This window comes from Pistacia vera, unplaced genomic scaffold, assembly GCF_008641045.1.
Source record: "Pistacia vera cultivar Batoury unplaced genomic scaffold, PisVer_v2 Contig267, whole genome shotgun sequence".
Taxonomy (NCBI): domain Eukaryota; kingdom Viridiplantae; phylum Streptophyta; class Magnoliopsida; order Sapindales; family Anacardiaceae; genus Pistacia; species Pistacia vera.
The window spans coordinates 235,541-250,982 of record NW_022196076.1 but is presented as its reverse complement, the minus strand read 5'-3'; the positions used below and the strand labels follow the sequence as shown (position 1 = coordinate 250,982).

Sequence of the window (15,442 nt, the reverse complement as noted above, 5' to 3'; positions counted from 1 at the left end):
TCAATACTTGGTTCTTCAAATGATTTTAGAGAAATGAGAAAGCAAGAACGAAATTGGGAATTTCTTAATCTGGATTGTCGTTAACCCAAATGAAAGTACATTGATCGGTTTCATATACTTGGGCAGTCGGGCTTACAAAGAAGCAAATGAAATAACACTTTAGTAACTAGTTAGTGAAGGTTTAAAACGCACCGTTTTATTAATGATTAGTTATTTAACTAAGGGATTATTATTTAACCCCTCGAGGTTTGATCAAAACAAAAACCCCCGCAGGTACCAAGAATTACGCAAAACCCGCTGCTATCTGTCAGATCAGATGGTAGAATTTTTTTCGTTACTTTAGACAGAAGAGGGGCAAAACAGTCATAACAGTTACAAGAATAAGTAAATAATTAATAAAGAAGCAAAATTAAAAAACCTAATCTAACCCCCAAATCTAACCCCAAACACCCGGCTGTCCACAACAACCAAAGCCGGCAACCGCCTCCACTCATCTGCGCCAGCAAATCCCAGCATTTCCACTCTCCAATTCAAACACCAACAATTCAATTTCAACCACCTTTTCACTCCCTCTAATACCCAACAACACAAACACTTAAAACTCTAAACTAAAACAAAATTATCAAAATCAAAACTAAAGCAGAAAAGGAAACAACAAGAGGGTTAAAAAATCACAAGGCGGCAATTGAATTCTGAAGGATTTCTACAGTTGACCGGGAAAGGCTAGTAGAGGAGGGAAAGGTTTGGGGGGCAGATTCCACCTATGAAAGCAGCCAGACTACATAAAACTCTCTCGGAATGGATCACTTGTTCAGCAACGAGATAATTGGAGTATGCAGGTGGTGCTATGAGGTTGGATGAGATCGTGATTGGGTAGGAAGAAGACAGGTTTTGTGGAGCGGTGAGGGAAGGAGAGATTGAGAGCGATGGCGTAAAGAAAGAGCAAGCGGTGAGTGGTGTTTGAAATTGAATTTGTAATTTTCTTTTTTTAATTAATTATTAACATTTATGGATTTGGTCTCGGGTTTTGTCTCGGTTCGGAGCACCGGTTTGGGTTTCAAGTATCGGGTTTGGGCAATGGTAGGATATTGTCAACTGGGTATAAAGTCATTTTACCGCCGTCCGCCCGTTGAAACTAACATACTGAGAGACGCTGTATAAGATTATAATTCTTGGTACCTGGGAGGGTTGTAGTTTAAGTGTTGACCAAACCTCGGGAAGTTTAAAGCGACAATAATGTTAGACGTTAGATCTTAAAAAGAAATTTACAAAAATTTATTGTATAAAATAATGTGGTAAGGGATGAAAGATTTATTGTATAAAGTAAAATACAAAAAAATCAAACTCATCTATTTACTCTTACAACAAATATTTATAAACTTCCTTATAATGTAACTAATTAAACCCATTTTAACAGAAACAACACCTAACACCTTTCATTAGTCTCAGCCTTAAACTCAGTACTCTGTAGCTCTCTGTAGCTCAGATCGCCTAAACAAGCTGAAAGCCCAAAAGTTCTGAGGGGATATATCGGGGGTGGGTTTATTAAAAAATTATGTACAATATATTGTTTGGCAACCTGGTTCAAGCTGGACAGGGAGTTCATAACAACGTAAATGTGTAAGGTATTTAGAAATTAGTTAAAAGATAATTTCAGTTAATTAAACACCAGAAGATGACAATGGGATATATACTGTATAGTTTGCGATGAGAGAGGATATAGAGCTAGGCTAGTAGGGTTAGTGAAAATTAATGTCTCTTTCATTACCATTTTAGAAATTAATTTAATGCTGGAAGTGGAATCTCTTAATTAAATAAATAAACGAGCTTGTGATACTGATATTTATATATATTATGGATACAGGTTGTATGCTTCAAAGTTGAAACCACAATCGGAATCAATAATGGGTTTTCAAGACTCTGTTGTGCCGTGCCTCATAATTCTTATGATTGCTGTATTAGCTAAAACCCAGCCCATAGTAGCCGCTGATCATATTCAGATTCATAGTAGCTTTCCAAAAGATTTCATTTCGGGACAGCCTCAGCAGCTTACCAGGTACAAATTAATACATATGTTTATTAATGTTGTAAAACAAAATTAATAAATTTCTAATTATGAAGTTTATTGAAATTTCCAGTATGAAGGTGCCGCAAAAAAAAAAGGTGGAAGGGGCCCTAGCATATGGCAGCAATGGAGATGTTGCAGTTGATTTTTACCATCGTTTATAAAGTTTAATTGGAGAATATTATTATTTCTCTTTTTCTTCTTTGTTCAAGATAGTAGCTATCACCTAGCAGTATATATATGAATTCATGCAGCTTTTTATTTCTTTTCCGTATCAGTTTTTTTTTCATAACACAAGCTTTGAGCTGATAATAATTATTCATTACTGTATAATTGATGATCTTATATATATATATATATTCAATAATTTTATGATGATGTCCTTGAAAATTAATATTACAGGAAGATGTACAAATAATAAAAGAAATGAATACAGATGCGTTCAGATTCTCCATTTCTTGGGAGTATTGGAAATGAATACAATTGCGTTAGATTCTCCATTTCTTGGTAGTATTTACAGATGCTCCATTTCTTGGTCTAGAATACCGCCTTGTACGATCATTATTGCTCTTCTTATCATTATGAAAGTATTCTGGAATATAACACACGCATACACCAATCAGGGAGAAAGACAAGAAACTTATTTCAAAAGTCACTGTTATTAGTGTATGGCATTATCAATTAATTCGTGTCTCGTTATGACTGATGAAAGCAGCCAATTAACACATATTTATGAATATTTATTACATGGACCATTCTATCTCACTCATGGTCCTAGTCCTTCAATTTAGGATTAGGACCATGACCGTGACTCTTTGGACCACTGGACTGGGCCACATGCAGTTTGGTCCGTAACATCCATCGCTCCTTACTATAAACCGAAGATCCCAGATTTCTAGTCATTCTTAAGTTAATTTCTTTTTTATTGTTAACATTGTTCAGGTAAACCTTAGGGAGTGTATGGTCATTATACCTAATATGCATGGACGCAGTATAAATAGGGGCAACAGGGAAGGCCATGGATGCATTCGAAGCTCAAAACACAATCAAATATGGGTATTAAACCCTCTCTTGCACCCTATCTCCTGGTTCTTATCGCTATATTAGCTCAAACACAGGGCATAACAGCAACAAGTGGTAAAGTCCAGAATCTCTTCAATCGTACTAGCTTTCCAAAAGGTTTCGTTTTTGGAACATCCTCCTCAGCTTATCAGGTTCAAATTAATACACTTAATTACTATATATATACATGTAACGAATAAATTTTCTTAAAAATTTATACGATTTCCACAGTATGAAGGTGCGACAGCTACAGGTGGCAGGAAGCCAAGTATCTGGGATAATTTCACTCACGCACACCCAGGTTTTTACAGTGCCTCAAACATATCTCTGATTGCATGAATTGTTGTCATATCTTATTCTTCGACATTTAACTTTCTGTATTCTCTATTGAATTACAGAAAAAATATCGGATGGCAGCAATGGAGATATAACAGAAGATTTTTACCACCGTTACAAGGTTTGGAGAAGATTATCTCTTCTTTATTTATGTTTGCTATATTTATGTTGTTGGCTTCTTTTCTCTTCTCTGTATTGAATATTATAAGTTGTATGAGTTTTAACAAATTAAAATGTGACGACTATAATCACAGGAAGATGTAAAGATAATGAAGGATATGAATACGGATGCATTCAGATTTTCCATTTCGTGGTCTAGAGTTCTTCCTGGTAATATCATTATTTCTCTTCATTTCCTCGAAACAACCATCCATAGTATTCTAGTTAACTTCGAACAAATGCCATCAATAGGCTTGCCTTCATTACACTTACAGGGGAGGTTCTAATTTGTATTATAATTGCTCTTTGGCCACAAATCAGGTGGGAAGCTGAAAAGGGGAGTGAACAAGGAGGGCATTCGTTTTTACAATAATCTCATCAACGAGCTACTAGCAAATGGTGATAATTCTAGCCCATTCATCTTTATAGTCTTACATTAAATAAATTGATAAACACCAAAATATTTTTAATGAATAAAGTCACAACTGATAACGGCTCAATACCATGACCCCGCCAGCTGATCATATATAGATTCACTGCCGAAAATTACATATAGATATAGTTATCACATGAAAGATGTTAATTATGACTCTATTCAAATGTATTTGGACTTTCTTTTCAATAAAATCATAATTACAACCAAACCAAAAAGAATCTAAAATACACCGTACCAAGTAATATATTAGATTTATTAAATAAGAAGAATTAATTTTAATTAGTTCTTGTAAAATATATGCTAATATATGTTATACTACAATTTGCGCGCAGGTCTGCAACCCTTTGTGACCATCTTTCATTGGGATGTTCCCCAAGCCCTGGAAGATGATTATGGTGGCCTTTTAAGCTTTCGTTTTGTGTAAGTGAAAATTGAATTTCACACAACACGTGCACACACACAACCCAATCCTTCTCATGACCACATAAGAGATTATTTTAATTATTTTGAAAAATACAGGGATGATTATCTACACTTCGCTGATCTTTGCTTCAAAGAATTTGGTGATCGGGTGAAGCACTGGATCACTTTTAATGAGCCCTCTATGTTTGCTAGCCAAGGTTATGACACCGGTGGTTGGGCACCAGGCCGCTGCTCCAAATATATAGATGAATCATGCCAGGCCGGAAACTCTGCCACCGAGCCTTACACTGTTGGCCACAATCTGCTTCTTGCTCATGCAGCAGCAGTTCAACTATACAAGCAAAAGTACCAGGTAAGTTACAGGTACTAGCTAACTATTTCTGGTTATGTATATATATGTGTCAGTGTTCGGCTTTTATAGAACCAACTGAAGAACTAAAAATTAAATTATGTTACGGTGTTAATAATATAGGCAACTCAGAAGGGGCAGATTGGAATAACATTAACGACTTTTATGATGCTACCTTACTCCAATTCCGCATCTGATGTTGCGGCAGCCAAAAGAGCCCTTGATTTCAATCTTGGATGGTAAGTAAATTGTCCAAACTGCTAATTAATTAACTAAAGATAATTTAAATAAGAAGCCATTTATAATGATTTTCTGTAATTTACATTACAGGTTTTTGGACCCAGTGGTGTATGGTGATTATCCAGCGTCCATGCGTAAACGGGTAGGAATAAGACTTCCACCGTTCAGCAAGAGGCAATCAAAGAGGCTCACTGGATCTTATGATTTTATTGGAATAAATTACTACACAACATATTATGCTAGGAGTATTCCTGCCGCTACTGTCAATATTAGCTACTCAACCGATTCCGGAGTTGAGACGACAGGTAAGTTTGTAGAAGAAACATAAAAATACTGCTAGATTTTGCTTATTTGCTTTTGACTCACGTGATTTAATGAATTCGTTCTATTTATTTTTCTTTTGCAGCCGTGCGTAACGGGGTCCCGATTGGCGAACAGGTATGTATATGAGTCCAACCAAAAAAAAAAATAAAAAAAACTTTTGACATGTGTTCAAATGATTAGAATTTTCATAATATATAAATTCTATTGTTTGGCAGCCTGGTTCAAGCTGGATTTACGTTTATCCAAAGGGGATCCGAGATCTTCTGCTTTACACCAAGAGAAATTACAAGAATCCTGTTATTTACATAACTGAAAATGGTGGGAAAAGTTCTTCAATTGATATCACTTCATTGACTGACCAATTTCATAAGTAATCTTAATTAATTTTCTCCAACCTTATGATATTTTCCAGGGGTTTGTGATACTAATAATACTGCTACCTTACCTCAAGCCCTAGAGGATCCAGTCAGGGTACTTTACTACTACCGCCATCTTTTGTTCCTCCACAGAGCCATTAAGTGAGTTTGCTTTTCTCATTATTTATTAATTTTCTAATCAGTGAATTAGTCATTAATTATATTCAAAGAACTCGTAGTAAATAATATTTTCATGATATTCCTGGCAGAGACGGTGTGAATGTCAAAGGTTTCTTTGCTTGGACACTTTTAGATGACTTTGAATGGGCCTCTGGTTTTACTTTGAGGTTTGGCATCAACTTCGTGGACTTTAGTAATGGCAGATTGAAAAGATATCCTAAGAAATCGGCTACTTGGTTCAAGAATTTCCTACAAAAGTAGAGCTAATACTTCGGTAAATGGTGTTAGATTAATTGTACGTTTTTATTTCAAGAAATTAGAATGAATGAGTCTTGGTTGATTAAGTGACGTCCAATAAGTAAGAGCAGGGATGAGTCTTCTCCTGCCAAGTTAACGTTGAGTTGCAGTTGTAATCATTCTCCAAATTTACTGTTAGTAGAGTTGTAATCTAACACCTATTATGGTGGGGAATTGACATTAATAAAAAATCACTTTTTCTAAATATTCAGCTTCATTTATAATAGAGGTTAAATGTCTTTAGTTAATCATATATACATGTTAAAATTTCTTCCATACTTAACGAGATAAAGCTAAAGATGAGTTCTCCTCGATATATAGGTTCTATATCTAACATTTTATAATACAATATGTTATCTCTCCCCATCATTGTTTGATTATTATTATCAAAATCAGATATCCTAATTGTAAACTTTTCTTAATTAGCAATAATGCTATTAAACCTTTACACAAAATTGCGTCACAAAGTGCAATTGAAACTTCACACACACATTAGGACTTACTTTCTCACGTTAGACATGCCCAGAACCCTAAGAGTGTAACACTCTCTTTCACAATTTGAGAATAGAATGGTTTTACAATAAAAGTCTCTCAATAGAGTAGATAAGAAAGTGTATAGCCCAAGATAACCCAATCTACAAAAATACAAGTTTTGGTATAACAGTGGGTATGAGTTAGAATATGAAATTTGCAAGTGAAAGGTCAGGAATTTTGTTTGAATGTTTTTTATTTGATTCATATGAAATTTCCAAGTATGCAAAGTTCTTTTGAAATAGGTTTTGTTGAGTTTATAGGGGTGATCCATTTCCAACCAATACAACACAACACATACCACAAATCAAGTAAAATTCGGCCAACACAAATATTAGAGTACAAATCACTTGCAATTTTCGGACCAAGATAAGTAAAAGCACTTCAAGCCTAAAAGATTACTCCACCAACTTGAATTGATTTACTACCAAATCCTCTTGCCAAGACTTGGATAAAGAATACACACTCAAGAACACAAAAGTTCTCTCAAATGGATCAAACCAATTTTCATATATTTTATAAGCTAAATGTTACAATTAAATAGTTGTCTTTATATAGGTAAATACAAGGGTAAACAAGTAATTGACAAATACATTAAAATGAAATAAACTTAACTAATATTACAAGTCATTCATTCAAAAAGCAAAGTTATGCCTATTTAATGCAAAAGAGACATGATTCCCTAATTCTAGGATCTATATCTTTAACCACCTCATTAGTTGAAATAAACTTACTTTATTAGATCAAAGCTTGATTAATGAGTCTAATTAAGTCTACTAATAAGGGTGTAAGAGTTTGGACCTTGAGAATCATGCAAATGGATCTAATAAGGGTTTATGTGGATCTCCCCCTTTAGAGTGAGACATGGGTCGGATAAGATCACTTCAACACTTAGAATTCTTTCTTGGTAGGCTTGAGCTTCTCTTGTTTAGCTTGGGCTTAGAATGGTTTGGGCCGAAATATTTGGACTCTCTCCCTCCTTGGAACTTGCTTGGGCCGAATTTCCTTCATTGCATTCTACATTTCACAATCCAAGTGTTTTAGGACTTGGAGTGAAATTCTTCAATTCAATTGAATTAGTAAGTGTTTTAGAACTTATAATTTCTTGTTCACTCATGTTTACAAGTGTTAAAGGACTTGTAAACGTATCAAGGAGGAGTGCAAAAATGTAGAAAATGGTTGACAGCTTTAAATCTGATCGATCGGACTTGAGGTGGCACCAATATGGCACTAATTGTTCAAACAACTAAGCCACATCCGGTTGACCAAATTAGAATCCAGACCAACATGTTATCTAAGTACACACTTAAACGCAAGTCATTAGTAATAATATTTAGGACCAAATTAGTTTGTTATCATCAAAAGAAGAGTATGATGACTCATTAAGTCAATAAAATTAATTTACATGTAGATTCCAAATGATATAAACTTGTTTAGCTATGCATCTTGAAAGTCCTTAATACTTGGTTCTTAAAATGAATTTACTAATTTAGTGAAATGAGAAATAAAAAACAACATTGGGAATTTCTTAATCTGGATTTTCGTTAACTGAAATGATAGCACATTGATCTGTTTATATACTCGAGCTTACAAAGAAGAAGCAAATGAAATAACACTCTAGTAACTAGTAAGTAACTAGTTAGCAAAGGTGTAAAACGCACCATTTCTCTCATGCTTAGTTATTTAATAAAGAGATTATTAATTAAGAGTAATACTATACTTACAAAGAAATTTTACAAAGATCTCATTTAATGAGTTTAACTTTTTATTTTACCTTTTTATTTATTTTTTATCATGTAAGATTTTTGTGTAAGTATAGTATTATTAATTATTTAAACCCTTTTAGGTTTGAACAAAACAAAAACCCCCTCAAATACTAAGAATAACGCAAAACCCCCTGCTATCTGTCAGATGTCAGAAATTTTTTCGTTACTTTAGACAGTAGAGGGGCAAAACGGTCATAATGGTTAAAAAAATAAGTAAATAATTAATAAAGAAGCAAAATTAAAAAGCCCAATCTAACCCCCAAATTTGAAAACCCCTATCTAAACCCCCAAACACCCCACTGTCCACTACAGCCAAAGCCGGCAACCGCCTGCACTCATCTGCTCCAGCAAATCCCAGCATTTCCACTCTCCAATTCAACCACCAACAATTCAATTTCAACCACCTTTTCACTCCCTCTAATACCCAACAACACAAACACTTAAAACTCTAAACCAAAACAAAATTATCAAAATCAAAACTAAAGCAGAAAAGGAAACAACAAGAGGGTTAAAAAATCACAAGGCGGCAATTGAATTCTGAAGGATTTCTACAGTTAACCGGGAAAGGCTAGTAGAGGAGGGAAAGGTTTGGGGGCAGATTCCACCGATGAAAGAAGCCAGACTACGTAAAACTCTCTTGGAAATGATCACTGGTTCAACAGCGAGATAATTAGAGCATGCAGGTGGTGCTATGAGGTTGGATAAGGTCTTGATTGGGTAGGAAGAAGACAGGTTTTGTGGAGCGGTGAGGGAAGGAGAGAGTGAGCGGTGAGTGGTGTTTGAATTTATAAATTTTATTTATTAATTATTAATATTTATGGATTTGGTCTGGGGTTTGGTTAGTGGTAGGGTATTATCAGCTGGGTATAAAGTTATTTTACCCCTGTCCCGTTGAAACTAAGATACTGATAGCCGGTAGGAGGTTTTGTATAATTCTTGGTACCAAACCTCAGGGGGTTGAAACTTTAAAGTTATAATCCCTATAACCAATTAAACCCATTTTAACAGAAACAACACCTTTCATTAGTCTCAGCCTTAAACCCTGTACTCTGTAGCTCTCTGTAGCTCAGATCGCCTAAACAAGCTGAAAGCTCAAAAGTTCTGAGGGGATAGATAGGGGGGTTTATACAAAAATTATGTATAATATATTGTTTGGCAACCGGGTTCAATCTGGACAGGGAGTTCATAATAAAATTAATTACGTAAATGTGTAAAGTATTTAGAAATTAGTTAAAAGATAATTTCAGTAAATTAAACACCAGACGATGACAATGGGATATATACTGTATGGTTTGCGATGAGAGAGGGTATAGAACTAGGCTAGTAGGGCTAGTGAAAATTAATGTCTCTTTCATTACCATTTTAGAAATTAATTTAATACTGGAAGTGGAATCTCTTTTAATAATTAAATAAATAAACGAGCTTGTGATACTGATATATATTTTGGATACAGGCTTGTATGCTTCAAAGTTGAAACCACAATCAGAATCAATAATGGGTTTTCAAGACTCTGTTGTGCCGTGCCTCATAATTCTTATAATTGCTGTATTAGCTAAAACCCAGCCCATAGTAGCCGCTGATCATATTCAGAATCAGAATCCCTTCAATCGTAGTAGCTTTCCAAAAGATTTCATTTTCGGAACAGCCTCAGCAGCTTACCAGGTACAAATTATTATATATGTGTATTAACGTTCTACAACAAAATTAATAAATTTCTAATTATGGAGTTTATGGAATTTCCAGTATGAAGGTGCTGCAAAAAAAGGTGGAAGGGGCCCTAGCATATGGGATACCTTCACTCACAAATACCCAGGTTTCTCTTCATCTTAATTTCCTCACGTCCATCACCGTATCTATTCTTTTCTCCTAAAACTTTTTACCTAACTATCTAATATACATACATGTACAAAACGCACATGCTATGAGGAATCTATTTCTATGTCAATGGATCTTCTTGTTGCATTGCAGAAAGAATAACGGATGGCAGCAATGGAGATGTTGCAGTTGATTTTTACCATCGTTATAAGGTTTAATTGGAGAAGATTATTATTTCTCTTTCTCTTCTTTGTTCAAGATAGTAGCTAGCAGTATATATATGAATTCATGCAGCCTCTTTATTTATTTATTTATTTTTTTCAATATTCAAGCGTTGAATAGATAATAGTTATTAATTACTGTATAATTGATGATCTTACAGATCATGTGAGCATATTTTCAATAATTATATGATGATTAATTTATAACGTTCTTGAAAATTAATATTGCAGGAAGATGTACAGATAATGAAGGAAATGAATACAGATGCTTTTAGATTCTCCATTTCTTGGTCTAGAATACTACCTCGTAAGATCATTATTGCTCTTCATATCATTATGAAAGTGTTCTGGAATATAACACACACATATACCAATCAGGGAGAAGGACAAGAAACTTATTTCAAAAGTCACTGTTATTAGTGCATGGCATTATCAATTAATTTGTGTCTTGTTGTGACTGATGAAAGCTGCCAATTGACACATATTTATGAATATTTATTACATGGACCATTCTATCTCTCCCATGGTCCTTCAATTCAGGATTAGGATTAGGACCATGGTCCGTGACTCTTTGGACCACTGGAGTGAGCCACATGCAGTTTGATGGTCCATGACACTGGTCGCTCCTTACTATAAACTGAAGATCCCAGATTTCTACGCATTCTTAAGTTAATTATTTCTTTTTTATCGTTAACATTGTTCAAGAATTTAATTGCTCGCTTTATTGAATAAATTAATTTTTAAACTTTCAATTGGATCAAGATGTCGTGTTCTTAGTCAACTGGGAAAAAGTTCTCTTTTTAATATTTGGCGTTTTGCTGTAAACCAGGTGGGAAGCTAAGTGGGGGAGTGAGCAAGGAAGGCATTAGTTTTTACAACAATCTCATCAATCAGCTCCAGTCCACCGGTGCGTGTTGATTACTATTCAAATGCATTTGAACTTTCTATAATTTCAATCAAAATCATACTTCCAAACCAAAGAGAATTGAAGATATCCCAATCAAAGGATATCTGATTTTTCTAATGAGTGTATTTAGGAATTGGATCCATCCTAAAAGTTAATTATTGAAATATATAATAATAATAATAATAATAATAATAATAATAATAATAATATATTTCTGATATTCTCTTAATTGCAGGTCTGCAGCCCTTTGTGACTATCTTTCACGGGGATCTTCCCCAGGCACTAGAGGATGAGTATGGTGGCTTTTTAAGTCCTCGTATTGTGTAAGTGAAAATTAGTGTTTATATGAAAACATTACCTCTAGACAGCATGTATATAGCTATCCTTTGCTTATTTACAAATCGATAATACATTATTGCAATTTTGCAATTCCCGATTTATCTTGAAAAATTAATACAGGGATGATTTTCGAGATTTCGCTGAACTTTGCTTCAAAGAATTTGGTGACCGTGTGAAGCATTGGATCACTCTAAATGAGCCCTCCATGTACAGTGCCTCAGGTTATGACTGGGGCAGTGGGCCACCAGGCCGCTGCTCCAAATGGGTAAATGAGGCTTGCCAGGCCGGAAACTCCTCCACTGAGCCTTATGTTGTTGGCCACAATCTCATACTTTCTCATGCCGCAGCCGTAAAACGATACAGGCAAAAATTCCTGGTGAGTAATAGCTACTTGTTAGCTACTTTAGGTACTGGTGCTAATAACGAAAATTTGAAGCACTAAAACTAAAATTATGATATAATGCACTGTAATTTAGGCGATTCAAAAGGGCAAGATTGGAATAACATTAACCAGTTCTTGGTTGATACCTTACTCTGATTCGAAACCAAATGTTGAGGCAGCCAAAAGAGCCCTTGATTTCAGTTTTGGGTGGTGAGTAAATTATGTCAAAACCCTTCATTGATTAATTTACCATATCTTAGTTAAGAAGTTATTTTTGTTTAATAGCTTGATTTAATTTTAACAGGTATATGGATCCATTGGTGTATGGTGATTATCCATTCACCATGCGAACCTTGGTGGGACAAAGACTCCCAGAATTCACCAAGGAGCAATCAAAGACGATCAAAGGATCTTTGGATTTTATTGGATTAAATTACTACACTTCGAATTATGCTGTTAATGATCCTGTTGCCAATCCTGTCAATTTTAGCTATTCCAAAGATTCTCTTGTTAAGTACACACGTAAGTTCATAGATCAAACTAAATTAACAATAAAATTCATAATAATAATCCTAATTTTTTTGTAAGTGCAAATTATTCTAGTTTTATATTACATTATATTTATTCTTGACCCTTCATGTTTATATATTTTTCCTCTTGCAGCCAAGCGAAGAGGGATCTTCATTGGCCCACAGGTATGTATATCTGTCAGGGAAATAAAAAGAAGAACATCAATAGTTATATAGGAAAATTAATATAAAAAAAAAAAATGTTCAATTAATGAGGATATACAATAATAATAAATTCATTTGACAGGCTGCTTCAAGCTGGCTCTATGTTTATCCAAAGGGGTTGCGAGATCTTCTGATTTACATAAAGGAACATTACAACAATCCTCTTGTTTATATCACTGAGAATGGTAAGAAATCCTTCCATCACTTAATTGACTGACCAAATGAAAAGTTAACAAATATATACAGTATTATGTAAATGTATTTGTTAATCATACTCCATTTAATCTTAAACTCCGACCCTATTGATATATTCCAGGGATTAGTGAGTTTAATAATGCTACATTACCACTTAAGGAAGCCCTGAAGGATTCTATGAGGATAAATTACTACTACCACCATCTTTTGTTTCTCCAAAGAGCCATTAAGTGAGTTTAATTTCTCATCTTCGTTCATTTGCTAATCAGTTTATTAATTTTTGTTTAAGAAATTGAAGAATTCATGATAACTAAGTTTGTGATCATCATCCTGGCATTTATGCAGGGAGGGTGTGAATGTGAAAGGTTACTTTGCGTGGTCACTTTTAGATAACTTCGAATGGAACTCTGGTTATACTCTGAGGTTTGGTATCAACTTTGTTGACTATAATAATGGTTTGAAAAGATATCCAAAGCAATCAGCCATTTGGTTCAAGAATTTTCTGCAGAAGTAGAGTGATAAGATCATACTACTATTAAGTCTTCGGTAATTGAGGGATGCTAAATTTGTAAGTTACTCATAATTTCTCTGTGGACTGTAATATAAATCTTATCAAAGGTTTGGTTCCGTATGGTTTGTGTTGACTGCAAGATGATGAGAAGAACGGAGGTTGAACCCCCACTGGAATTGAAATCTTTAAATGCAAGCAGATATTTAATGTACCAATTAAGCAGATATTTATTGAACCAAGTAAGCATAAAATCTTCATTTGCGACAGCATCATGAATGGAATCATTATCTCAACCCCAAAGGTTGGCTTGGCAATCAAAATATTTGTTTCCTTTCTTGAATTTTTTGGTTCAAATTTTAGGGTCATTTATTATAATAACATAGCAATTTACCTAGTACTTTGGGTTTATAGAGTGTCCAATGAACTCTAAAGATTAGTTGAGGTTTATATAAGTTGATCCGAATATCTTGGGGTGCGTTTGGCTTATTATTTATATCCCTAGTCTCAAAATATTTGTTTGTTTAATTATTTAAGAAATACTATTATATTTTTTTAATTACTTGTAGACTCTTTAAGTTTATTAATTTCATTAAATACCCTCAAGAAAAAAAGTTTAAAAATTAACAAAAACACCTTTATCCACCCATAGTTGTTAGATTCTGGCAACCACTGTTGGTGGTAGCTGGAATCTGTCATAACGGTCTACAAACGATTAGAATTTATTGGTAATTTGTCGATCTGATCTTTTTCGGTCAGATCTGTGGTGTTTAGATAAATTAATAAACCTAGAGGGTTTTTTTTTTTTTTTAAATTTTACATTTACCTTATAATAATCATCCTTTATAACTATTTAATACTATCTCCAAATCATATCAAAATAATAAACTAAACACATCCTTGATTACCCAAAAAAAAAAAAAAAAAAAAAAACCAAAAAATTCATGATCTGTCACACCCGCTGTAGCGGATATGATTTGAGTAGAAAACATGTAACTCGTTTTTTATTTGAAAAAATCTAACCCATTACATTCACATCCATTTGTAATGTGACAGGCTGCCTAATTGGATGTCATGTGGCCAAGATTATGTGGGTCACTTATCTTAAAAAATCAAGGCTAATGAAAACAACATTTTTTATTCTTTCTAATTTTATTCTTTATTCAAAGTCTATATATGATGAAAGAGGTATATGCATTTCTGTTTTTTTAATAAATTTTGAGTTCTCTTATCATTTCTCTTTAAATTTTAATGATTATTTATAAATTGATCATATAAATTTTTGGTTTTTTATCTAATTCAATCCAAAGAAAAAAACTTTTAAACATTTAACTTGCATTGGACAATGATTAAAAATTTCATTACAAGGGTTAAAATTTGTATGATAATAATCTATATAATTTATAAATAGAAAACAATTTTGGCCATTTAGTTAAATTTACCACCTTTGGTAGTCAAGTGGTATGACGAGACACTAAGAGTGTATTAAGACGTACAGTCCTAAATTTAAATCTTCTGACTGTCAAATTTAAGTAGGTGATCATAGTGGTGAATACTGTACTAACACACCTATAAGGATTATTCGAGTGTGTGCGAGTTGATTGGACACCCTGTTTTAAAAAAAAAAAATAATAGTTAAATTGATTTCCCTTGACCGTAAGATCAAAGGCGCCTAGGAAAGTTGTTAGCATACGTTGATCAAAGAAATAGGAATCATAGGAATAAGGATTATGATCATTCTGTATGACACAAATTATCATACATCATGATACGTACGCTGTTATAAAGTTCGTTAAAATTAAGAAAACACAAAAATC

General features: G+C 33.8%; 2 protein-coding genes across 3 annotated transcripts; both read left to right on the top strand.

The window, feature by feature from the left end:
- Nucleotides 1–3,109: 3,109 nt before the first annotated feature.
- On the top strand, nt 3,110–6,416 carry LOC116133211 (beta-glucosidase 12-like). The gene is made up of 13 exons (XM_031418896.1): nt 3,110–3,279; nt 3,359–3,428; nt 3,526–3,584; nt 3,718–3,793; nt 3,944–4,021; nt 4,391–4,478; nt 4,578–4,833; nt 4,954–5,069; nt 5,161–5,375; nt 5,477–5,508; nt 5,610–5,712; nt 5,807–5,912; nt 6,020–6,416. Exons 1-13 carry the CDS (start codon nt 3,118–3,120, stop codon nt 6,189–6,191), a joined length of 1,533 nt encoding a protein of 510 aa, XP_031274756.1. The 5' UTR covers nt 3,110–3,117; the 3' UTR covers nt 6,192–6,416.
- Nucleotides 6,417–8,793: 2,377 nt separating this feature from the next.
- Nucleotides 8,794–13,873, top strand: LOC116133209 (beta-glucosidase 12-like). Of its 2 annotated transcripts, XM_031418893.1 has the most exons (14): nt 8,794–9,292; nt 9,978–10,186; nt 10,268–10,337; nt 10,493–10,551; nt 10,792–10,867; nt 11,390–11,467; nt 11,703–11,790; nt 11,927–12,182; nt 12,283–12,398; nt 12,493–12,710; nt 12,852–12,883; nt 13,005–13,107; nt 13,239–13,347; nt 13,463–13,873. In XM_031418893.1, exons 2-14 carry the CDS (start codon nt 10,019–10,021, stop codon nt 13,629–13,631), a joined length of 1,542 nt encoding a protein of 513 aa, XP_031274753.1. In that variant the 5' UTR covers nt 8,794–9,292; nt 9,978–10,018; the 3' UTR covers nt 13,632–13,873. The 2 variants fall into 2 exon arrangements, with proteins under 2 accessions (XP_031274753.1, XP_031274754.1); XM_031418894.1 differs by lacking the exons at nt 8,794–9,292; nt 10,493–10,551 and having other exon boundaries at nt 10,045–10,186.
- Nucleotides 13,874–15,442: the final 1,569 nt, after the last annotated feature.